The sequence below is a fragment of the Oncorhynchus clarkii genome, chromosome 20, assembly GCF_045791955.1.
Source record: "Oncorhynchus clarkii lewisi isolate Uvic-CL-2024 chromosome 20, UVic_Ocla_1.0, whole genome shotgun sequence".
Classification (NCBI taxonomy): Eukaryota; Metazoa; Chordata; class Actinopteri; order Salmoniformes; family Salmonidae; genus Oncorhynchus; species Oncorhynchus clarkii.
The window spans coordinates 49936683-49962754 of NC_092166.1; the positions used below are offsets into that span (position 1 = coordinate 49936683).

Here is a 26072-nt window from a genome sequence, read left to right on the forward strand (position 1 = left end):
GAGCTGCTGGCAAAACGCACAAAAGTGCAGTTTGAATGAATGTTTACGCGCCTGCTTCTGCCTACCACCGCTTAGTCAGATACTTAGATGCTTGTATGCTCAGTCAGGTTATATGCAATGCAGGACACGCTAGATAATATCTAGTAATATCATCAACCATGTGTAGTTAACTAGTGATTATGATTGATTGTTTTTGATAAGATAAGTTTAATGCTAGCTAGCAACTTACCTTGGCTTACTGCATTCACGTAACAGGCAGTCTCCTTGTGGAGTGCAACGAGAGAGAGGCAGGTCATTATTGCGTTGGACTAACTGTAAGGTTGCAAGATTGGATCCCCCGAGCTGACAAGGTGAAAATCTGTCGTTCTGCCCCTGAACAAGGCAGTTAACCCACTGTTCCTAGGCCGTCATTGAAAATAAGAATATGTTCTTAACTGACTTGCCTAGTTAAATAAGGGTATAAAAAAAACATAGGCAAATCGGTGCCCAAAAATACCGATTTCCGATTGTTATGAAAACTTGAAATCGGCCCTAATTAATCGGCCATTCCGATTAATCGGTCGACCTCTACCGCAGACCACATGTAACCACGTCAGCCAAGGACCTCCACCTGTGGAATCGTCTGAGACCAGTCACCCGGACAACTAATGAAACTGGTTTGCACAACCAAAGAATTTCTTTACAAACTGTCAGAAACCATCTCAAGGAAGCTCATCTGTGTGGTCGTTGTCCTCACCAGGGTCTTGACCTGACTACAGTTTGGCTTTGTAACCAACTTCAGTGGGCAAAAGCTCACCTTCGATGGCCACTGGCACACCGGAGGAGTTTGCTCTCACGGTTGAATACCGGTTACAACTCTAGCAGGAAGATGACAGACTTATGGCGTAGTGTGGGCGAGTGGTTTGTTGATGTCAACGTTGTGAACAGAGTGCCCCATTGTGGCAGTGGGGTTATGGTATGAGCAGGCATAAGCTACGGACGACGAACACATTTGCATTTTATCGATGGCAATTTGAATGCACAGAGATCCTGTGACAAGATCCTGAGGCCCATTGTCGTGCCATTCATCCACCGCCATCACCTCATGTTTCAACATGATAATGCACAGCCCCATGTCACAAGGAGCTGTACACAATTCCTGGAAGCTGAAAATGTCCCAGTTCTTCCATGGCCTGCATACTCACCAGATTATCTGGATCGACATGTACAGCAGCATGTACCAGTTCCCGCCAATATCCAGCAACTTCCACGCCCCTACTTAAAAAAATATTTATATCTTTCTAGGGAGTTTTTCCTAGCCACCGTGCTTCTACACCTGCATTGCTTGCTGTTTGGGGTTTTAGGCTGGGTTTCTGTACAGCACTTTGTGACATCAACGGATGTAAGAAGGGCTTTATAAATACATTTGATTGATTGATCTGTGTATTCCCAGTCATGTGAAATTCATAGATTAGGGCCTAATGATTTATTTCAATTGACTGATATATGAACTGTAACTCAGAAAGTCATATGTTCAGTCTAATTGATTGCAGCCATTTTTTTAATGTACAGGATTCATCATTTTCAAAAATATAGTACCTAACATATGATTTGGCTCAATTCTTTTTTTACAATGAGGAATCCAAAGAAATTGTAAAAAGCGACCCACGGACCCCAAAACACCCCACGCCAAACCCACCCCAACGAGTATATAGTATATATTCTCTGTCTGACCACTCGATGGTGCTGTTCCTGCAAATAGGTGATTTATTTTAAATAATCAAATACAAAATATCATATTGTTTTAAGCAGTCTATGAACAAGGTATGACAGCAATCCATGTTTTTGTTTTGTTGTCCACTTTTTCAAATACAAACGTTTTAGCATTTGTGGCACAAATCCAATACAAGTCAATGGAACCTATATTAGCATTTTGACACATCATTCCAAACTGTCCTAAAGGAGTGGTATTGGAAATTTTTCAGTGGGCACCCCATTTTTTTCCTCCTGAATTTCTGTGGACCCTATTTTTTTTTCTCCTATAATTTCTCGCAACCCCACGCCAAATCTAATGACACAAACTTAATTTTCAAATCAATAAATAACCTTCAATTCTTTGCAACCAATAAATGCATTTACTCAATTGGGGGGGGGGGGGGGGGACTTGAAATACCACTGTCCTAAAGTAATCTAAAAAAAGTATTGTTACTTATCGATGATTTGGATGTGATGCGTGAAAATACTAATATATCTTTGGGTTGCTGTTATACCTGGTCCATAGAGGAAACCAATTTGGCATTTTGAAATTTGGGTGGACTATCCCTCAAAAATTTAGGGGAGGGGGAGATCATTAAAAAAAACTAATAGCAGGAACAGCCCCATCTAGTGGTCAGAACCCGGTAATATCAGGATGTAAACTCAGCTAAAAAATAAACTTCCCGTTTTCAGGACCCTGTCTTTCAAAGATAATTCATAAAAATCCAAATAACTTCACAGATCTTCATTGAACAGTTAATGAACATGCACCTGTGGAACAGTCGTTAAGACACTAACCGCTTACAGACGGTAGGCAATTAAGGTCACAGTTTTGAAAACTTAGGACACTAAAGAGGCCTTTCTACTGACTCTGAAAAACACCAAAAGAAAGATGCCCAGGGACCCTGTTCATCCGCGTGAACGTGCCTTAGGCATGCTGCAAGGAGGCATGAGGACTGCATATGCGGCCAGGGCAATAAATTGCAATGTCCGTACTGTGAGACGCCAAAGACAGCGCTACAGGGAGACAGGACGGACAGCTGATTTTCCTCGCAGTGGCAGACCACGTGTAACAACACCTGCACAGGACCGGTACATCCGAACATCACACCTGCAGGACAGGTGCAGGATGGCAACAACAACTGCCTGAGTTACACCAGGAACGCACAATCCCTCCATCAGTGCTCAGACTGTCCGCAATAGGCTGAGAGAGGCTGGACTGAGGGCTTGTAGGCCTGTTGTAAGGCAGGTCCTCACCAGACATCACCGGCAACAACGTTGCCTATGGGCATGAACCCACCGTCGCTGGACCAGACAGGACTGGCAAAAAAGTGCTCTTCACTCACGAGTCGCAGTTTTGTCTCACCAGGGGTGATGATCAGATTCGCGTTTATCGTTGAAGGAATGAGCGTTACATCTAGGCCTGTACTCTGGAGCGGGATCGATTTGGAGGTGTAGGGTCCGCCATGGTCTGGGGCGGTGTGTCACAGCATCATCGGACTGACCTTGTTGTCATTGCAGGCAATCTAAACGCTGTGCATTACAGGGAAGACATCCTCCTCCCTCATGTGGTACCCTTCCTGCAGACACATCCTGACATGACCCTCCAGCATGACAATACACCAGCCGTACCGCTCGTTCTGTGCATGATTTCCTGCAAGACAGGAATGTCAGTATCTTCCATGGCCAACAAAGAGCCCAGATCTCAATCCCATTGAGCACATCTGGGAGAGCTAGGGCCATTCCCCCCAGAAATGCCCGGGAACTTGCTGGTGCCTTGGTGGAAGAGTGGGGTAACATCTCACAGCAATAACTGGCAAATCTGGTGCAGTCCATGAGGAGGAGATGCACCGCAGTACTTAATTTAGCTGGTGGCCACACCAGATAGTGACTGTTACTTTTGATTTTGACCCCCCCCCCCCCACCAGTTCAGTTCATGTCTCAGCTGTTGAATATTGTTATGTTTATACAAATATTTACACATGTTAAGTTTGCTGAAAATAAACGCAGTTGACAGTGAGAGGACATGTATTTTTTTTGCTGAGTTAGGATGGCACATAGACCTATCAACTTCGATTACTAATTTCTCTGAACAGGAGAACAAAAACAACACAAAATTCTCTGAGAATAAATTACATAGCATGACAAAACAAAACTCCGAGCCGCAGCTTCATACTCTTTGTCAGAGAATGTGGCTTTTGACCATTTCTGTGTATTTCTCATGTCTTACTCAATAACCACATTTCCATCCAGAAACACTGTGTAACATTTTTTTTATTTTTTATATCAAGACACCTATGATGGAAACAGGACGTTTGGTACAATTTTATAAATGCTGACAGATTATTTGTTTGTTTGACATGGTGGGATCTTTTTGTGTTGGTAAAATGTATTGCGCAATAAATGATTGTGGAAACACCTTTATGCACAAATATTGATATTATAACCATCATACCAAAGTAAACTTGGAGTCACGCGATGATATGGTGTGTGATCCTCCCACTACGACTCGGGAAACCATGCAGTTTATTGCAGTGTTTATTCGGCTACAGATGAAATAACTTATAAACTTCACAGGGTGGTGAAAGTGCACAGTGATCTTGATGCTCCTTTCCAATAAATATTGAGTGTCTGATCCTGGTGACATGATGATACTTGCAGATTTTAGAATATTCACGTGATATGACGCCATTTCGATTTCCATTTCGATGGAAACCTAGCTAGTGTTATATTTTTTGAATGTTAAATTATCCTATAAATTAAATTAAATGACTGCCCTATTTGTGTGCAGTCATTTAGCTTAATTACTCAGATCAAATTATATTTGAACAAAATAATGTTTCAGGAATGCTAACCTCATCTGTTTCTAACTACAGAAAGGATTTCAGAACAATCTGAGATGGTGGGTGTTATGGCTGATGAAATGACATGGAACGACCCCCACAAAAGAAGATGGAAGCATCTGTTGCTAGCTCACTTTGAACTTTTTTCAAAATCAATTCAAATTTTTATTGGTCACATACACATGGTTAGCAGATTTTATTGCGAGTGTAGCGAAATGCTTGTGCTTCTAATTCCGACAGTGCAGTAATATCTAACAAGTAATCTAACAATTCCACAGCAACTACCTTATACACACACATCTAAAGGGATGGAATAAGAATATATACATATAAATATATGGCTGAGAGGAATAGGCGAGATGCAATAGATGGTATGAAATACAGTATATACATATGAGATGAGTAATGTAAGATATGTAAACATTATTAAAGTGGCATTATTTAAAGTGGCTAGTGATCCATTTCTATAAGTGGCCAATGATTTGAGTCCGTATGTAGGCAGCAGCCTCTCTGTGTTAGTGATGGCTGTTTAACAGTCAATGGCCTTGAGATATAAGCTGTTTTTTTGTCTCTCGGTCCCTGCTTTGATGCACCTGTACTGACCTCGACTGGATGGTAGCGGGGTGGACAGGCAGTGGCTCGGGTGGTTGTTGTCCTTGATGATCTTTTTGGCCTTCCTGTGACAACGGGTGCTGTAGGTGTCCTGGAGGAAAGGTAGTTTGCCCCCGGTGATGCGTTGTGCAGACCGCACCACCCTCTGGAGAGCCTTGCTCTTGAGAGCGGTGCAGTTGCCATACCAGGTGGTGGTATGGCCCGACAGGATGCTCTCAATTGTGCATCTGTAAGAGTTTGTGAGGGTTTTAGGTGACAAGCCAAATTTCTTCAGCCTCCTGAGGTTGAAGAGGCGCTGTTGTGCCTTCTTCACCACACTGTCTGTGTGGTGGACCATTTCAGTTTGTCGGTGATGTGTACGCCGAGGAACTTAAAACTTTCCTCCTTCTACACAACTGTCCCGTCGATGTGGATGGGGAGGTGCTCCCTCTGCTGTTCCCTGAAGTTCACAATCATCTCCATAGTTGACGTTAAGTGAGAGGTTGTTTTCCTGACACCACACTCCGAGTGCCCTCATCTCCTCCCTGTAGGCTGTCTCGTCGTTGTTGGTAATCAAGCCCACTACCCTTGTGTCGTCTGCAAACTTGATGATTGAGTTGGAGGCGTGCATGGCCAAGCAGTAATGGGTGAACAGAGAGTACAGGAGGGGGCTGTCGACGCCATTGAATCGGCATTTCGGTGTTTACCAGTTTACCTAGGCCTAAATCGTCTCATGTACAAGCAAGAAAATTGGGGGGAAATTGAAACTGCAACATAGTCGCTCACACATTTCATTCCATGTGTAGGGTATCGTGTTCATCATGCAAAAACATTGGCTCTACCTTGCATTATTCATGTAAAATGAAGTTGCAGGTTCACCTTTGGAAGTGTGTGTGGGAAGCAGGCTATAGAGGAAGGATGTTAGAGAGATCCTCTCTTCCTCTGGAACAATTAGGCTAAATGTACAGCTGAAGTTGGAAGTTTACATACACTTAGGTTGGAGTCATTGAAACTCATTTTTCAACCACTCCACAAATTTCTTGTGAACAAACTATAGTTTTGGCAAGTCAGTTAGGACATCTACTTTGTGCATGACACAAGTCATTTTTCCCCAAAAAATGTACAGACAGATTATTTCACTTATTTCACTTACACTGTATCACAATTCCAGTGGGTCAGAAGTTTACATACACTAAGTTGACTGTGCCTATAAACAGCTTGGAAAATTCCAGAAAATGATGTCATGGCTTAAGAAGCTTCGGATAGGCTATTGACATTATTTGAGTCAATTGGGAGTGTACCTGTGGATGTATATCAAGGCCTAGCTTCAAAATCAGTGCCTCTTTGCTTGACATCATGGGAAAATCAAAAGAAATCAGCCAAGATAAAAATTGTAGACCTCCACCAGTCTGGTTCATCCTTGGGAGCAATTTCCAAACGCCTGAAGGTACCACGTTCATCTGTATAAACAATAGTACGCAAGTATAAACACCATGGGACCACGCAGCCGTCATACCACTCAGGAAGGAGACGCGTTCTGTCTCCTAGAGATTAACGTACTTCGGTACGAAAAGTGCAAATCATTCCCAGAACAACAGCAAAGGACCTTGTGAAGATGCTGGAGGAAACAGGTACAAAAGTATCTATATCCACAGTAAAACGAGTCCTATATTGACATAACCTGAAAGGTCGCTCAGCAAGGAAGAAGCCACTGCTCCAAAACCGCCATAAAAAAGCCATACTATGGTTTGCAAATGCACATGGGGACAAAGATCGTATTTTTTGGAGAAATGTCCTCTGGTCTGATGAAACAAAAATAGAACTGTTTGGCCATAATGACCATCGTTATGTTTGGAGGAAAAAGGGGGAGGATTGCAAGCCGAAGAACACCATCCCAACCGTGAAGCACGGGAGTGGCAGCATCATGTTGTGAGGGTGCTTTGCTGCAGGAGGGACTGGTGCACTTCACAAAATACATGGCATCATGAGGGAGGAAAAGTACGTGGATATATTGAAGCAACATCTCAAGACATCAGTCAGGAAGTTAAAGCTTGGTCGCAAATGGGTCTTCCAAATGGACAATGACCCCAAGCATTCTTCCAAAGTTGTGGCAAAATGGCTTAAGGACAACAAAGTCAAGGTATTGGAGTGGCCATCACAAAGCCCTGACTTAACATGCCCTAACATTTGTGGGCAGAACTGGAAAAGCGTGTGCGAGCAAGGAGGCCTACAAACCTGACTCAGTTACACCAGTTCTGTCAGGTGAGTTTTTTTGTGGGAAGCTTGTGGAAGTCTACCGAAACGTTTGACCCAAGTTAAACAATTTAAAGGCAACACTACCAAATACTAATTGAGTGTATGTAAACTTCTGACCCACTGGGAATGTGTATTCCTTCATATGTTCTTTCTCGTTCCTCACTCCCATTATCATAAACCTCCTCTTCCTCCTCTCACTTCTATTCCCCCTTCTAACTCCCCACCTTTCCTCTGTTGCTGTGGCACTACCCATGTGCACACTGAGGTGAACACGGGCCATTCTATTTTTAGAAACGGGGGAGTAGGGTAACAGCAATTATCCACTTCCCTAAAGCGAATGTAATCAGCGGGAGCATGGAGCGGCACATCTCAGTTTATGGAGGGTGACGTCGGCTAAGCACACTCTGTCCATGCAGTGCATCTATCTCCCCTATGGTGCCTCATGACTGCCTCAGCCTAACACAAGATGATAAAATACTTCCTCCGGTATATAAACGATAGGACTACCACTCAGAGTTGGCATGCACAGAGTGCCACAGACCACACACCACTCCAAAGCCACTCTACAGAATGTAACGGTTCGTCTTGGATTTCCTGATGTGGTCTTGTGTCCTTCTTGGTCAAAGATAAGAGAGCTTTGATGAGTACAATGTTGTGGAGGCATATCTCCTATCTAGCCATTTCAGTCACAGACAAGGAGATCAAGAACGGAAGCTATATGAGAGTGCAGCAAAGATGGTATTTAGATAGATAGATAGTTTAAGGACAAAGGCAACAATCCTCATAGACAATATCCCTCCATGGTCTACTACTTGAGGTTTTAAGCAATAAAGAAATAGCCCCAAGTGTGCCCATCCACTGTACGATTTAATACAGGGGAACGACACTGAGGCGTGTTGGCGTTCTTTCTAACCTGTAAAGCCCCGTGTGGTGAAAACATTGTTTCTCGGCTACCACCAAATACAGAGTAAACTGAACATATTAATTGTTTCCTGTTGACAACATCACATATTCTTCTAGTCCCTTCTATTTTCCATTAAACAGCCGAGGCTATATAACAGCACAATTCACACAGTAGGCCTACATGTGGATGGTAACTGAAAGAAACAGCGACAAGGCAAACCACCACTTTCCACTTGGACACATTTCAACCGCCACACGATTTAACTGGTCATAGTGGCTCATGTTTTACAATAAGCCACTGTAAATGACGCCGTTATCGGTGCTCTTTTTATGTGACGGCGGTGTGCCAATGTCACGTCGGCTCAATAGCCATCCATCACTACTGTTACCACGATCAATAGGTTGACTGTAGCGTCGAACTGGGTTGCAGGGAGTGCCAGTCACTCCCTCTCTGCATTCAAACATCCCCGTATTGATTCAGGTTTCTATAGAGACTCAGACAGCTGGAGTGCTGTTTGTTTTGTTAGCCGGAAAAGTCTAGCCATGAACTGTGAGTGCTCTCAGGCATTGGCCCAGCCTTGAGAATTACCCAACACAGTTCCATCGGAGACAGTCAGACGGTCAGTCAGACCAGCACTGTGTTACACTGTCGCCCTCACAACAAACAGCTGGACCTGGCGAGAATAGGTGAAGGGACACTAAAGCTGCATGTGACTGTTTGTGTCTTGTCTGTTTGGCTTGCTGTGGCAGTCTGTCCTATTTTTACACGGGTCATGATGGTGCTTCGTCCTCGTTTGCCTTTGATTTCGGGGACACGCTCCTCATTCAGGTTTATCCAAGTTCTTCTACCCTACCGTCTCTGTGAGGTCCTGAGCTGTCGGCGTGTGGCTTTTGGAACTAAAGTTTAAAAAAAGGCCTCTATTTGCAGGTCTGTAGGGCCAGAGCTGAAAGCTCTCCCAACTGCTGTGAAGCAAAGAAAACTTTATCGGTGTCTGGCTAAGCCCAACAACAAACAGGGCGGTGTATACCTCTGAACTACAGAGCCAGTGAGTCACTGATAGCCCCCGGTGGGGCTAAATCTGCTGGAGCATGATGGGAAATGGGGACAGGGGCCAAAGTACTGCTGCCGATGTCTGGCATAGTGTCGAGGGCGACAGAAGTGGCTTTTGTGTAGGGTGACGAATTAATTTTCCTCCACCGGCTGTGCGACGCCGGGTTACAGTACTTTCCACTGGTTCAGGATGCGGGATCCAACTGCTGCCACCAGTGAGCAGAGGAAATAGGAAAGACTAGTCTTTGTATGTGTGCTCTCAGGTTTGTCGAACAGGGTTTTGGCAGTGACAAAGTGTGACACATAGGTTGTGTACTGTAGATCAGTTCGCCTAAATTCAAACTGTTATGTTGAAGTAGACATTTTTTGTGTGTGTTTCAAAGAGGCCCTGTTTAGCCTAAGTGAGCGCTTGATAGTTCTTCACAGGGAGCGCGGGTCAGTGTGTTCAGAAGCGTCACGGTGTAATTCAGTGTGCCGTCTTCTTGATCTCGGGAGATGCGTTTTGATATATGTTAGCACAGCACATTCCATGCTGCGTGTGCATCTTAATGTGTTAGCAGCAGGGGGAGGCTCCTTGAGCCGCGCGACCACTCAGTTCCGGTGGTTGTCCTTGTGCTTTGTCTCAGCATCCTGTGACTCCTACAGTGGCCTGCAGGGCTCCAAATGTATCATCATTCGTTTAACACAGACATCAGACAGAAATCTGGAGGCTAGCGTCTGTAATGGCTTATAGGCCTAACCTTAGATCCCTGATATTGTCATGTTGAGGCTATTTGACATGTTGTTAGTTTACACATACTGTATTTACAATATATTGTGGGATTTCCAGAGTGCAGCCAACATACACATTTTCTCTCAGTGTGGTGACTTAGTCTTGTTTCGACTAGTCTTTATGCCAGTATGATGTTACACTTGTTCAGCCTTCTCCTGTCCAAGCAAATGTTTGGTGCCAGGGCAGTAACTTACTTCATCAGACACTACTGATCTTTGACTGTTTCTCAGCTGGACTGTTATGAATCCTCTGTCTCAGAGTTTTATATCTCTCATTCTTTTAGAATGTGGTGAACTTCGTAGACGACAGCTTCCCCCCAGGTCCGTGTTCTGTGGGCTTCCCCGAGGGTGACAGCGTACAGCAGCGAATCAAAAAGTGGCTCCGCCCCCACGAGATCAACTGCAACAACTTCAAGGACCGGGGCGTCAAATGGTCCGTCTTCCGCACCCCGCGGCCTTCGGACATCCTGCAAGGCCTGCTGGGAAACTGTTGGTGAGTTGTCGTCACTGAACGTGTGCAGTGTCGTAGTATCTGTAGCTCAGCTATGTGTGCGTGCGTCCGCGTGCATGTGTCTGTGTGGGTACCAAACTGTGTACAACCTACCTTAAGCAGCGTGTGTTCATGCTTTTGTGTCTGTGGCTTTTGTGTAGAAATGTATCCACGTGGGCATGTTCAGTGTGCCTGCAGTGCTTCTTAGACACAGTGTTTGTCTCCGTCCTCCCTGGACTATTCCTAATGTGTTTCTGAATGAATAAACCAGCTCTGCATATGAGAGGGGATCTCTCATCGCTTGTCTTAAAGGTCAGGGGGAATAACAGCACATTGGTGGCCCGTGCAGTTTATCATTGAGCAGTGACTATAGATGTACTCTCTGGGCCTAAAGCAGATAGAGAAGGGAGAAGGTGGGAGGGGCGGAGAGACAGGTAGAGAGGGAAAGGGGGAGTTTAACCCTCTAGAGTCTAAGCCGGGGGGAATTGTTTTAAGATCGGCATACCAAGGATAATTTGATTAAACATTTTAAGACCCTAAGGTATTTTTTGGAGATGAGACATTGAATTTGGCTTTATGGCTTATTAGCCATTAGAAATGCATTGAATAACACAGTCTCCAAAAAAAAATCTAAGATAACTTTGTTCTGAAGTGTCTGCCCTATATCTGAGATACAGTATAAGAAAGATCAAGGAAATACTTCCATATTGTTTATAAATTGGTACCAGGGACCTTCAGATGAGTCTTGTGCCCTAGTGAAAAACGGAGAGCATCGTGTTCATGAGAGTCTCAGCGAGAGTGGTCACAATAGTTTGTAGGCTACAGACATTTTTGTGAGAAGACCGAATTTGGGGATGTGTCATTGTCTGACAAACACCCGTCTAGCTCTGCCACCTTTCACCCATAAGCAGAAGGGTGCTATATCGGCGGATGCGGTGGATTGAGACGCAGCCAATGCAAAAAAAAACACATCTATATCAAATCAAAGTTTATTTGTCACGTGCACCGAATACAACAGGTGTAGATCTTACAGTGAAATGCTTACTTACCTTTTTTGCACTATTGGTTAGAGCCTGTATTAGATGAACAATAGGTAAGTAAAGAAATAAAAGCAACAGTAAAGAGACAGTGGAGAAATAACAACAGCGAAGCTATATACAGTAGCGAGGTTATATACAGTAGAGAGGCTATATACAGTACAGAGGTTATATACAGGCACCGGTTAGAGGATAGAGGTAGTATGTACATTAATGTATAGTTAAAGTGACTATGCATATATGATAAACAGAGACTAGCAGCAGCGTAAAAGAGGGGTTGGGGGGAGCACACAATGCAGATAGTCCGGGTAGCCATTTGATTACCTGTATGTGTAAACTAACAATTTGATTACCTGGGTAAAAACTGTTGAGAAGCCTTTTTGTCCTAGTCTTGGCACTCCGGTACCGCTTGCCATGTGGTAGTAGAGAGAACAGTCTATGACTGGGGTAGCTGCTGCAGTCTTTGACAATTTTTAGGGCCTTCCTCTGACACAACCTGGTGTAGAGGTCCTGAATGGCAGGCAGCTTAGCCCCAGTGATGTACTGGGCCGTACGCACTACCCTCTATAGTACCTTGTGGTCGGAGGCCGAGCAATTGCCGTACCAGGCAGCTGTAGAACCTTTTGACGATCTCAGGACCCATGCCAAATCTTTTTAGTTTCCTGAGGGGGAAAAGGCTTTGTCGTGCCCTCTTCACGACTGTCTTGGTGTGTTTAGACCATTCTAGTTTGTTGGTGATGTGGACACCAAGGAACTTGAAGCTCTCACCTGCTCCACTACAGCCCCGTCGATGAGAATGTGGGCATGCTTGGTCCTCCTTTTCCTGTAGTCCACAATAATCTCCTTAGTCTTGGTTACGTTGAGGGATAGGTCGTTATTCTGGCACCACATGACCAGGTCTCTAACCTCCTCCCTATAGGCTGTCTCGTCGTTGTCTGGGATCAGGCCTACCACTGTTGTGTCGTCTGCAAACTTAATGATGGTTTTGGAGTCGTGCCTGGCCATGCAGTTGTGGGTGAACAGGAGGGGACTGAGCACGCACCCCTGGGGGGCTCCAATGTTGAGGATCAGCATGGCAGATGTGTTGCTACCTACCCTCACCAACTGGGGGCAGCCGGTCAGGAAGTCCTGGATCCAGTAGCAGAGGGAGGTGTTTAGTCTCACAATCCTTAGTTTAGTGGTGAGGTTTGAGGGTACTATAGTGTTGAACGCTGAGCTGTAGTCAATGAATAGCATTCTCACATAGATGTTCCTTTTGTCCATCATCTGTGGATTTGTTTGGGCGGTATGCAAATTGGAGTGGATCTAGGGTTTCTGGGATAATGGTGTTGATGTGAGCCATGACCAGCCTTTCAAAGCACTTCATGGCTACGGGCTGTAGTCATTTAGGCAGGTTGCCTTTGTGTTCTTGGGCACAGGGACTATGGTGGTCTGCTTGAAACATGTTAGTGTTACAGACTCAATTAGGGATATGTTGACAATGTCAGTGAAAACACCTGCCAGTTTGTCAGCACATACCCAGAGCACACGTCCTGGTAATCCGTCTGCCCTTGCAGCCTTGTGAATGTTGACCTGTTTAAAGGTCTTACTCATGTCGGCTACGGAGAGCGTGATCACACAGTCGTCCGGAACAGCTGGTGTTCTCATGCATGCCTCAGTGTTGCTGGCCTCAAATCGAGCATAGAAGTGATTTAGCTCGTCTGGCTTGTGTCACTGGGCAGCTCGTGGCTGTCCTTCCCTTTGTAGTCTGTAATAGTTTGCAAGATCTGCCACATAAGATAAGCGTCGGAGCTGGTGTAGTATGATTCAATTTTAGCCCTGTATTGACGCTTTGCCTGTTTTATGGTTCGTCGCAGCGCATAGTAGCATTTCTTATAAGCTTCCGGGTTAGAGTCCGTACCTTGAAAGCGGCAGCTCTACCTTTTAGCTCAGTGCGAATGTTGCCTGTAATCCATGGCTTCTGGTTGGGATATGTACGTACAGTCACTGTGGAGACGACGTCCTCGATGCACTTATTGATAAAGCCAGTGACTGATGTGGTGTACTCCTCAATGCCATCGGAAGAATTCCGGAACATATTCCAGTCTGTGATAGCAAAACAGTCCTGTAGGTAACATCTATTTTCTTATTGACTTAGTCACTGGTGCGTCCTGCTTTAATTTTTGCTTGTAAGCAGGAATCAGGAGGATAGAGTTGTGGTCGGATTTACCAAATGGAGGGCGAGGAAGAGCTTTGTACGCGTCTCTGTGTGTGTACAGGTGATCTAGAAATGTTTTCCCTCTGGTTGCACATTTAACATGTTGATATAAATTTGGTAGAACTGATTTAAGTTTCCCTGCATTAAAGTCTCTGGCCACTAGGAGTGCCGCCTCTGGGTGAGTGGTTTCCTGTTTGCTTATTTCCTTATACAGCTGACTGAGTTTGGTCTTAGTGCCAGCATCTGTCTAAAATAAACAGCCACGAAAAGTATAGCTGAAAACTCTCTAGGCAAATAATGTGGCCTGCAATTTATCACAATATACTCTACTTCAGGTGAGCAAAGTCTAGAGACTTCCTAACATTTCGTGCACCATCTGTTTACAAATATGCACAGACAGCCCCCCTCGTCGTGCTGTTCTATCTTGCCGGTACAGCATATATCCCGCTAGCTCAATATCTATGTCATCATTCAGCCACGATTCCGTGAAACATAGGATATTACAGTTTTTGATGTCCCGTTGGTAGGATATTCGTGATCGTACCTTGTCTAGTTTATTGTCCAATGATTGCACGTTGGCGAGTGATATTGACGGTAACGGCAACTTTCCCCGTATTATGTTAATTAGATTTCCGCGGGGCACGACCATTGTAGGCCAAGGTTTAAGAGAGAGAGAGAGAGATAGATAGGGACAGAGAGAATAAACCAATAAATAACTGGGGAGAGAAAGAAAGAGAAAGTGAGAGGGGAGGGGTGAGGCGGCCAGATGTACTGATACATCACCTGACTGGGGGATTATTCAGAGGATTATTCAGATGAATGTAGGTCTGGACACAGACAGTTTTCTCCATGTACTTGTTTTGGGTGTCCTTGGGCCTTGTAGTCATCCCTATACACACACACACACGCACACGCACGCTTATCAAAAATAACCCTCCCCAGAGCCCCCTCCACACACCCTTTCTCTCTCACTACAGGAGGTAAACCAATTCCCATCCTGAATCACACCCCAGTCACATTTGCAGTCCACGTTACACATCCCCAGCCACGCAACCATGTCCAATCACATTTCCCCTCTCTCGCTCGCCCTTGAGTGGCCGGAGAAGCTAGAAACATGACCCGTCATTGTCCGGCGTTCCATCGCTGCGACCAAAGTAATTGGATTTAGATTTTATTATTTTTTTATCTGATTTGCATTGATTTGATTTACATGGGGATGGCCCTGCTTGTCTAGCTCTAGCGCCGGAGCAGACTGGGGGATTGAGTTATTATTGAAAACGTCTCGTTGAGATGATACTAGAAAATCATCCAGAACCTCTCTCGAGACAGATTCTCTATCTCGAGAACACACAAACGATTGCACGCATGCTCACACACACACACACATTCTCACACAAACATCTCAGGTCATGTGGCCAGGTGCTTGTTCAGTAAGGTGTTGAGTAAGGCCTCAAATAAATGGAGCTTTGCACTAGGAAGGAGAGATTTGCAAAGAGATTGTCAGCTTCCCCGAACCTCCATCTAGAGCAGGCAATTATTTTCCATGGAGGGCCACATTAGAATATATTTTTGCCATCGCAGGCCAGAATCATATTACAGGAATATACATCATGTGTATGACTGTGTTGACAGATATATCTACTGTAAATCACATCCAGATATGCCACTTATTTTACTTGTTTAACATGCACAGAAATAAACCATATCCATGTTCTCCTTTTGGTAGGTATTTTCATTATTAAACATGCAATGAACTACATGGAGGGAAAAGTACACTGTGTATTCAGCACCACATACAGAACTTTTGTTAACGGGTATGCACAAGAACACAAGAAAGAGAGAGAGAGCTCAACATTACATTTAAACTACTCAATCAGTGTGAGGAGTGAAGTCTCTGATGGGCATTGACAAGAGTAGTGAAGTCAGGTATAGTTTCTGACGTCGCTATGTGCAGGATTGTTGAGAGGTGAGAATCAGTAAGAGAGGATCTGTGCCTTGACTTGTTATATTTCATCACTGAAAATGTCTGTTCACATGCATAGGTTGACCCAAACAGTACAAACATATTGTTTTATTGCATATAGAACCTCGTCAGTGACATTGTTTTGAATAGTTCTCCAATCACTGCATTAGACTGAAGATGGATAAGCTCAGGTTGCAGGTCAGTGGGAGCGTTATCCACATTGAAGGTGAAAGCAGAGGAAACCAACAGCATGTCATTTTCTAACACTCTGAAATCCTCAAACGATGAGAAAACTCACTGTTCAAAGCACGCAGCAGCGATGTATACTTATCTCGCTGGTCATCTGATAGGGAACAGACTAGTAGTGTCGGAAGGTGGGTGAGATTGTTGTCATCTGATAGGGAACAGACTAGTAGTTTTGGGAAGGTAGGTGAGATCATTGGCTTCTACTTGGCTGGTCAGGAGGAGTAATTTTCCCTTGAAGGCTTTGACAAGGCTGATGTGCAAAAAGGCCCTTCCCTTGTAGTTTGGAGTTCAGTTCATTCATGAGGGCCATGATATCCATGGTGACGGCAAAATCAGCCAACCATTCTTTATCTTGCAGTTGAGGGAAATCCACATATTTTCCTTTCATTTGCAAAAATTCAGGAATCTCCGACTTCAGGTCCCACACCCTTTTAAGCACCTTCTCCAAACTCGGCCATCTCACGTGTGTGAGGTAGGGGAGATCTGCATGACCCGACTCTGTCTCTTCCAACAGTGAGACAAACTGTCTGTGGTTTAAAGATTTTGCTCTTATGAAGTTTACCACTTTAGTGACTGTGTCCACAACATATTCAGAACATATTTACAGATCACCTCTTTTAGCTACTTTGCTCTTGTATCCTTTTCAAAAGGCCAATGTTTGTTCCTGTCAAGTCTGGGCACCCATCAGTGGTCACACTGGATAACTTTTCAAAACTCAGTCCCAGCTTTGCCACACACTTATTAACCTCCTCCAATAAATCTTTCCCTGTGGTTGTGCTCTTCATTGACTGCACTGAAACCAGCTCCTCTGTAATTTCAAAGTCTGGGGTTATGCCTCATAACAATATCAACAACTGTGCCATGTCAGGTGCATCACTACTCTCAACCAGGGCCAAGGAGAAATAGGTGAAATCCTTTACCTTGTCTTTCAACTGTTGTTCCATATTCTCTGCGGTGTCCTCAACACGCCGTGTCACTGTTCGTCTTGACAGGGAAACATTTTCTAACAGCTCTTTCTTGCTGCAGAGTCTATTAAACATTCTTTAATGAATTCGCCCTCAGCGAATGGCTTGCTATGCTTAGCAATTTTGTGGGACAGCACATAGCTAGCTCTAGCAATTCTGTTGTTTGCTGAATGCAGTTTTGTTAAAAGTCCTTGCTGCTTTTGCAGCTGAGAAAGCAACTCTTTCGATGCACTTGCCCTCTGCTCAGAAGACATATTCCTATATTTCTGCATGCTTCGTCTGGAAGTGTCGGGACAAGTTGTAATCTTTCAAAACAGCGATGCTCACTACGCACACAAAGCACACAGCTTTCCCTGATACCTCAATAAATAAATGTTTCGATGTTTCGATTCATTGTCTACTTTCCTTTTCTTTGAAAAACAAATGATTGCACAATTTCTAGCTAGCTACTATTTGTAACTGTGACGTGTGTGTCAGCCTGTCAGTCTCTGTCTGTCCTCGTGCAGTTGTCATTTACGTGCCTTCAAATAAATGTCCCACAAGCGGTGGGCGTTAAATCATTACACAAAGGCGAGTATTCATTGGGCATTTAATATCAATAACAAATACGTTTTTAAAAACGTTACTATCGCAAATTCTTTATGTGATCTGAGCTTGATTCCGCGGGCCGCATTGAATCAGGTCGCTGGCGGGCCGGCCTTTGCCCAGGCCTGCTCTAGAGTCTGCTTCCTCAGAATGTTGTCTTCTGACATGTAGAGTTTTCTGGATGTTGTCGCCTCCACTTACAGTTGATATTACGTTCACCATCAGTACCATCTCATTTGCAACTGCGACCTGGCCAAGACAAAGCATAGCAGTTCGACACATACAACAACACAGAGTTACACATGGAATGAACAAAACATACAGTCAATAATACAGTAGAACAAAAGAAAACAAAGTCTATATACAGTGAGTGCAAATAAGGTCAAATAAGGGAGTTAAGGCAATAAATAGGCCATGGTGGCGAAGTAATTACATATCTATGAATACAAATCTATGAATACAATTCACAGAATTACTTGATATTTATGAACTTTCTAACTGATTCATTGAATAATTGAATGACTGACTGATTGATTGATTGATTGATTGATTGTAGTGCTGGGAATTTGCCAGGGACCTCACCATACGATATTGTCACGACATGATATGTATTGCGATTGTATACATTCTGATTCATATACAGTGGGGAGAACAAGTATTTGATACACTGCCGATTTTGCAGGTTTTTCTACTTACAAAGCATGTAGAGGTCTGTAATTTTTATCATAGGCACACTTCAACTGTGAGAGACGGAATCTAAAACAAAAATCCAGAAAATCACATTGTATGATTTTTAAGTAATTAATTTGCATTTTATTGCATGACATAAGTATTTGATACATCAGAAAAGCAGAACTTAATATTTGGTACAGAAACCTTTGTTTGCAATAAGAGAGATCATACGTTTCCTGTAGTTCTTGACTAGGTTTGCACACACTGCAGCAGGGATTTTGGCCCACTCCTCCATACAGACCTTCTCCAGATCCTTCAGGTTTCGGGGCTGTCGCTGGGCAATACGGAATTTCAGCTCCCTCCAAAGATGTTCTATTGGGTTCAGGTCTGGAGACTGGCTAGGCCACTCCAGGACCTTGAGATGCTTCTTACGGAGCCACTCCTTAGTTGCCCTGGCTGTATGTTTCGGGTCGTTCTCATGCTGGAAGACCCAGCCACGACCCATCTTCAATGCTCTTTCTGAGGGAAGGAGGTTTTTGGCCAAGATCTCGCGATACATGGCCCCATCCATCCTCCCCTCAATACGGTGCAGTCGTCCTGTCCCCTTTGCAGAAAAGCATCCCCAAAGAATGATGTTTCCACCTCCATGCTTCACGGTTGGGATGGTGTTCTTGGGGTTGTACTCATCCTTCTTCTCCCTCCAAACACGGCGAGTGTAGTTTAGACCAAAAAGCTATATTTTTGTCTCATCAGACCACATGACCTTCTCCCATTCCTCCTCTGGATCATCCAGATGGTCATTGGCAAACTTCAGACGGGCCTGGACATGTGCTGGCTTGAGCAGGGGGACCTTGCGTGCACTGCAGGATTTTAATCCATGACGGCGTAGTGTGTTACTAATGGTTTTCTTTGAGACTGTGGTCTCAGCTCTCTTCAGGTCATTGACCAAGTCCTGCCGTGTAGTTCTGGGCTGATCCCTCACCTTCCTCATGATCATTGATGCCCCACGAGGTGAGATCTTGCATGGAGCCCCAGACTGAGGGTGATTGACCGTCATCTTGAACTTCTTCCATTTTCTAATAATTGCGCCAACAGTTGTTGGCTTCTCACCAAGCTGCTTTCCTATTGTCCTGTAGCCCATCCCAGCCTTGTGCAGGTCTACAATTTTATCCCTGATGTCCTTACACAGCTCGCTGGTCTTGGCCATTGTGGAGAGGTTGGTGTCTGTCTGATTGAGTGTGTGGACAGGTGTCTTTTATACAGGTAACGAGTTCAAATAGGTGCAGTTAATACAGGTAATGAGTGGAGAACAGGAGGGCTTCTTAAAGAAAAACTAACAGGTCTGTGAGAGCCGGAATTCTTACTGGTTGGTAGGTGATCAAATACTTATGTTATGCAATAAAATGCTAATTAATTACTTAAAAATCATACAATGTGAATTTCTGGATTTTTGTTTTAGATTCCGTCTCTCACAGTTAAAGTGTACATATGATAAAAATTACAGACCTCTACATGCTTTGTAAGTAGGAAAACCTGCAAAATCGGCAGTGTATCAAATACTTGTTCTCCCCACTGTATGTATTGCAAACATTTTGCTCAAAACATATTGCTCACAATATTTTTGCTGCAGAGGGACCATAGAGAGCCATGAGAAAACAAGTTTTGATCAGTCATGAAAAGAAAAGTGCTGAAAACATGTTCACCATTTGAGAAGAAGATGGAGAACAAGCTATAGAAGGAGAAATATTGGAGTTTTGGTGCAGGTACAGCCGACTAGTGCGGAAAAAATTATATCGCAATACTGTATAGATTTTTTTCCCCCATCACCTAGTTAATTGACTGTCTATCTTATTGCCCGCCCTGTAGGTTCCTTAGTGCGTTGGCGGTGCTGGCAGAGCGTCCAGAGCTGGTGGAGAGGGTGATGATCACCAGGGGCATCTGCCAGGAGGGGGCTTACCAGGTCAGGCTGTGTAAGGATGGTACCTGGATAACCGTCCTAGTGGATGACATGCTGCCCTGCGACGAGTATGGATACCTGCTCTTCTCCCAGGTGAGGTGGGGGGATACACCACACACACACACACACACACATGTGTATGTATATAGTATGCATGCAGACACACTGTATACAGACACATAACTATATCTAGTCTAGTCACTCACTCTCTGTCTCTCTCAAACTCGCATACATACACACAAACAAATGATCATGCAGTGAATTGTCATGCAGTGACTATAGCAACCTAATACTTTTATGGTTGAGTGAAAACATACACACACACAGATTTTCAAACACTGTCATTAGTCATACACACGCACACTGTTATGCAGTGAATATAGCAACCTGATATTCCAACTGGTGAGTAAACACACACGCACACACTCATTCAGTTCATTCCAAGGTTTTTAAATATCAGCTGTGGTGGAGACAGAGGTTCTCAGAAATGTCATAGAGGAAATAAAGAGGGGAAACCCTACCTCTTCATAGAGTATCTTAAATAATCCCACGTCACCCCCCTCGTAAACTAACACTCGCACTTTACTTTTTTACCCCTTACTTGCTCTGACTTTGCTGATAGTACATCATTATTTCTACAATAAAGTAGCTACGCTACCGTTCAAAAGTTTGGGGTCACTAAGAAAGGTCCTTGTTTTTGAAAGAAAAGCACATTTTTCATCCATTAAAATAACATCAAGTTGATAAGAAATACAGTGTAGACATTGTTAATGTTGTAAATGACTACTGTAGCTGGAAACGGCAATGGAATATCAACATAGGCGTTTTATTGCTTCTTTAATCAGTTTTATTGCTTCTTTAATCAGAACAACAGTCTTCAGCTGTGCTAACATAATTGCAAAATGATTTTCTAATGATCAATTAGCCTTTTAAAATGATTAACTTGGATTAGCTAACACAACGTTCCATTGGAACACAGGAGTGATGGTTGCTGATAATGGGCCTCTGTACGCCTATGTAGATATTCCATTATAAATCATCCGTTTACAGCTACAATAGTCATTTACATCATTAACAATGTCAACACTGTATTTCTGATCCATTTTATGTTATTTTAATGGACTTTCAAAAACAAGGACATTTCTTGGTGACCCCAAACGTTTGTATGACTGAGCTAGGTGGGACAACCACCTATCAATCACTCTGGATAGGAGCGTCTGCTAAATGACTAAAAATTTAAATGTAGGGGCACTTAATTAACCACTGAAGGTCTTATTATTGTTATTGGAGAAGATCATTTCTCTCTATTTCATTACATTTGAACAGTTTTTCATGACCTAAGGCTACAGTAATGGAATAGTCCTATGAACTCAGTGTTTTCTTCCCTGTATGTTCATTCGTTGCACATACATTTGACCTCTCTCTCTCTCTCTATCTCTCTCTCTCTCTCTCTCTCTCTCTCTCTCTCTCTCTCTCTCTCTCTCTCTCTATCCCCTTCCCACCCTTTCTCTACCCTACTCTCTCCTTCTATCCCAATCCTTCCTTCTATCTATCCTTCTCTATCTCCCTCTCTCTTGCTCTCTCTGTTTCTCTCTCCCTCTATCTTCTCTCTCCTTCCGTCTATCCCCTTTCCTACTGTTCTGTCCCTCCCTTTCTCATGCACTTCCCTCTATCCCCTTCACTACCTTTCTCCCTCCCTTTCTCCACCCTCCCTCTATCACCTTCCTTTCTCCATCCTTCCTTCTTTGCCACCTATATCCCCCTCTGCCTTTTACTATCCCTATTTTCTTCTCTTTATCTTTCCTTCTTCCTTTCTCCATCCCCCTTCCCTCCCTCCTCTCTCTCTTCCTAGGCCCAGCGTAAGCAACTCTGGGTGGCCCTGATAGAGAAGGCCCTTGCCAAGCTCCACGGCTCCTACTTTGCCCTGCAGGCAGGGCGCGCCATCGAGGGCCTGGCCACGCTGACAGGGGCACCGTGCGACTCCCTCATGCTGCAGGTCAGCTCCACCAACCCCCGCGAGGAGCCCATCGACACGGACCTCATCTGGGCCAAGATGCTCAGTTCCAAGGAGGCCGGGTGAGTGGAATAGAGGAGATTTGTCTGTCTTTGGAGAAAGTCTCTGAGATGTATCATGATGTGCACAAATGGGACAAGGAAAGAAGTAATTACTTGGAACTCATCATGGGGGGCTGCAGTGGCTCGTGTGTCTGTGTACCCATATCCATACTCCCTCATGCAGAGAAAAATTATGCCGTTTTAAAGCAAATTTCCTGCACATTTTGCAATAGGATGGAGGCAAATGTTTGATTATCAATGACACTACACATCCAAGTGTATCTGATCAAATTATGAAAGATAAGCATTGTACTGAGAGAAATTGATGATAAAAAGATTGTCAGGGCAGTTTTGTTAGATTTAGTCTGCTGGAACTTAGATCGTAGACTTAGATCATAGTCTGCTGCTGGAAAAACGTATGTATTATGGCTTTACATCCTCTGCTATTTTGTGAATAAAGAGTTACCTGTCTAACAGAACACATGGATTGTTTTTTAATGGAAGCCTCTCCAACATAATCCAGGTAGAATCAGGAATTCCCCAGGGCAGCTGTCTAGGCCCCTTACCTTTTTCAATCTTTACTAACGACATGCCACTGGCTTTGAGTAAAGCCAGTGTTTCTATGTGTGCAGATGACTCAACACTACACGTCAACTTCTACAGCGACTGAAATGACTGCAATGGGTGGGAAAGAATAAGTTAGTCCTAAATATTTCCAAAACTAAAAGCATTGTATTTGGGACAAATCATTCACTAAACCTCAACTAAATATTGTAATGAATAATGTGGACATTGAGCAAGTTGAGGTGACTAAACTGCTTGGTGTCAAAACATATTGATGTAACAGTATCTAGGATGGGGAGAAGTCAGTCCATAATAAAGCACTGCTCTGCCTTCTTAACAGCACTATCAACAAGGCAGGTCCTACAGGCTCTAGTTTCGTCACACCTGGACTACTGTTCAGTTGTGTGGTCATTGGCTCAGAACAGGGCAGCACGGCTGGCCCTTAAAAGTACATGGGGAGCTAACATTAATGATATGCATGTCAATCTCTCATGGCTCAAAGTGGAAGAGAGATTGACTTCATCACTACTTGTTTTTTAAAGAAGTATTGACATGATGAATGCACCGAGCTGTCTGTTTAAACTACTAGCACACGGCTCGGACACCCATGCACCACAGAAAATGCCAACAGAGGTCTCTTTGTCAGACTATGGGAGGCGCACAGTACTATATAGAGCCATGACTACATGGCACTCTATTCCACATCAGGTAACTGATGCAAGCAGTAGAATCAGATAAAAAAAACGGGATAAAATACACCTGAAGAGACACACACAAAGGTACAGACACTAATACGCACACGACTGCTAGAACATGCATTCTACACACACGTACTTTGTAAAATTGTTGTATGGTGGTATTATACATTTTGTATTGTAGATATGTAGTGGTGTAATAATGTTACAGTGGGGCAAAAAAGTATTTAGTCAGCCACCAATTGTGCAAGTTCTCCCACTTAAAAAGATGAGAGGCCTGTAATTTTCATCATAGGTACACTTCAACTATGACAGACTAAAATGAAACAAAAAAAAAAAGAAAATCACATTGTAGGATTTTTACTGAATTTATTTGCAAATTATGGTGGAAAATAAGTATTTGGTCACGTACAAACAAGCAAGATTTCTGTCTCTCACAGACCTGTAACTTCTTCGTTTAGAGGCTCCTCTGTCCTCCACTCGTTACCTGTATTAATGGCACCTGTTTGAACTTGTTATCAGTATAAAAGACACCTGTCCACAACCTCAAACAGTCACACTCCAAACTCCACTATGGCCAAGACCAAAGAGCTGTCAAAGCTGACACCAGAAACAAAATTGTAGACCTGCACCAGGCTGGGAAGACTGAATCTGCAATAGGTAAGCAGCTTGGTTTGAAGAAATCAACTGTGGGAGCAATTATTAGGAAATGGAAGACATACAAGACCACTGATAATCTCCCTCGATCTGGGGCTCCACGCAAGATCTCACCCCGTGGGGTCAAAATGATCACAAGAACGGTGAGCAAAAATCCCAGAACCACACAGGGGGACCTAGTGAATGACCTGCAGAGAGCTGGGACCAAAGTAACAAAGCCTACCATCAGTAACACACTACGCCGCCAGGGACTCAAATCCTGCAGTGCCAGACGTGTCTCCCTGCTTAAGCCAGTACATGTCCAGGCCCGTCTGAAGTTTGCTAGAGAGCATTTGGATGATCCAGAAGAAGATTGGGAGAATGTCATATGGTCAGATGAAACCAAAATATAACTTTTTGGTAAAAACTCAACTCGTCGTGTTTGGAGGACAAAGAATGCTGAGTTGCATCCAAAGAACACCATACCTACTGTGAAGCATGGGGGTGGAAACATCATGCTTTGGGGCTGTTTTTCTGCAAAGGGACCAGGACGACTGATCTGTGTAAAGGAAAGAATGAATGGCGCCATGTATCGTGAGATTTTGAGTGAAAACCTCCTTCCACCAGCAAGTACATTGAAGATGAAATGTGGCTGGGTCTTTCAGCATGACAATAATCCCAAACACACCGCCCGGGCAACGAAGGATTGGCTTCGTAAGAAGCATTTCAAGGTCCTGGAGTAGCCTAGCCAGTCTCCATATCTCAACCCCATAGAACATCTTTGGAGGGAGTTGAATGTCCGTGTTGCCCAGCAACAGCCCCAAAACATCACTGCTCTCGAGGAGATCTGCATGGAGGAATGGGCCAAAATACCAGCAACAGTGTGTGAAAACCTTGTGAAGACTTACAGAAAACGTTTGACCTCTGTCATTGCCAACAAAGGGTATATTACAAAGTATGGAGATAAACTTTTGTTATTGACCAAATACTTATTTTCCACCATAATTTGCAAATAAATTCATTAAAAATCCTACAATGTGATTTTCTGGATTTTTTTTCTCTCATTTTGTCTGTCATAGTTGAAGTGTACCTATGATGAAAATTTCAGGCCTCTCTCATCTTTTTAAGTGGGAGAACTTGCACAATTGGTGGCTGACTAAATACTTTTTTGCCCCACTATATATGATGTACTGTTTTTTATATTTTGTTTGATATATTAAGTGCCTTAATGTGTTTGGACCCAGGAAGAGTAACTGCTGCCTTGGCAACAGCTAATGGATCCCTAATAAATATGAATTAAAATACAAATGGGCCCCATACCGGTCGGTGTGTTATTGGTCCGCGTGCCTATAAAAGAGTTGCCCATCCCTGGTCTCGGTCAATAACAAATCATTAATTTGAAAAGACATGAAGAGGCTTATTGAATGGGCCCTGATTAAGCTTACTCCTCGACTAACAAGCATGTTCAATGGAGAATACTTTTTTAGTCCAAGAGTAGGCTTATATCTGGGTCCACTTTGGCCCCAAGTTTAAGGTGATGGAAATGGACTTATTCTTATGCGTCTCTATCTATGTTGTGTGTGTGGTGGGTAGGTTTCTGATGGGGGCATCATGCGGAGGAGGGAACATGAAGGTGGATGATGTGGTGTATGAGTCGTTGGGCCTCCGCCCTCGCCATGCCTACTCTATCCTGGACGTACGGGACGTGCAGAGCTACAGGTGAGAGCTGATTGGGTTATTAGTGGGACAGGGTGTGGCTAATTGGTCACAAGTGATAAGGGGGTGGGGCTAATATGTTATTGTTGAAAAGGGCCATGTATCTTTCTTTTTCTGAAATCCCGTCATTGTTATCCTTTTACGT

The 26072-nt window shown here is 43.8% G+C and overlaps 1 protein-coding gene across 1 annotated transcript in view; it reads left to right on the forward strand.

Annotated features, from left to right (window-relative positions):
• The window catches only part of LOC139376458 (calpain-15-like), an 81284-nt gene that overhangs the window by 39956 nt on the left and 15256 nt on the right, over positions 1-26072 (forward strand). The window contains exons 3-6 of the mRNA XM_071119074.1: positions 10434-10642; positions 20171-20354; positions 22114-22337; positions 25805-25930. Of these exons, the coding sequence (XP_070975175.1) occupies positions 10434-10642; positions 20171-20354; positions 22114-22337; positions 25805-25930 (743 nt within the window). The remainder of the gene's footprint in view (positions 1-10433; positions 10643-20170; positions 20355-22113; positions 22338-25804; positions 25931-26072) is intronic.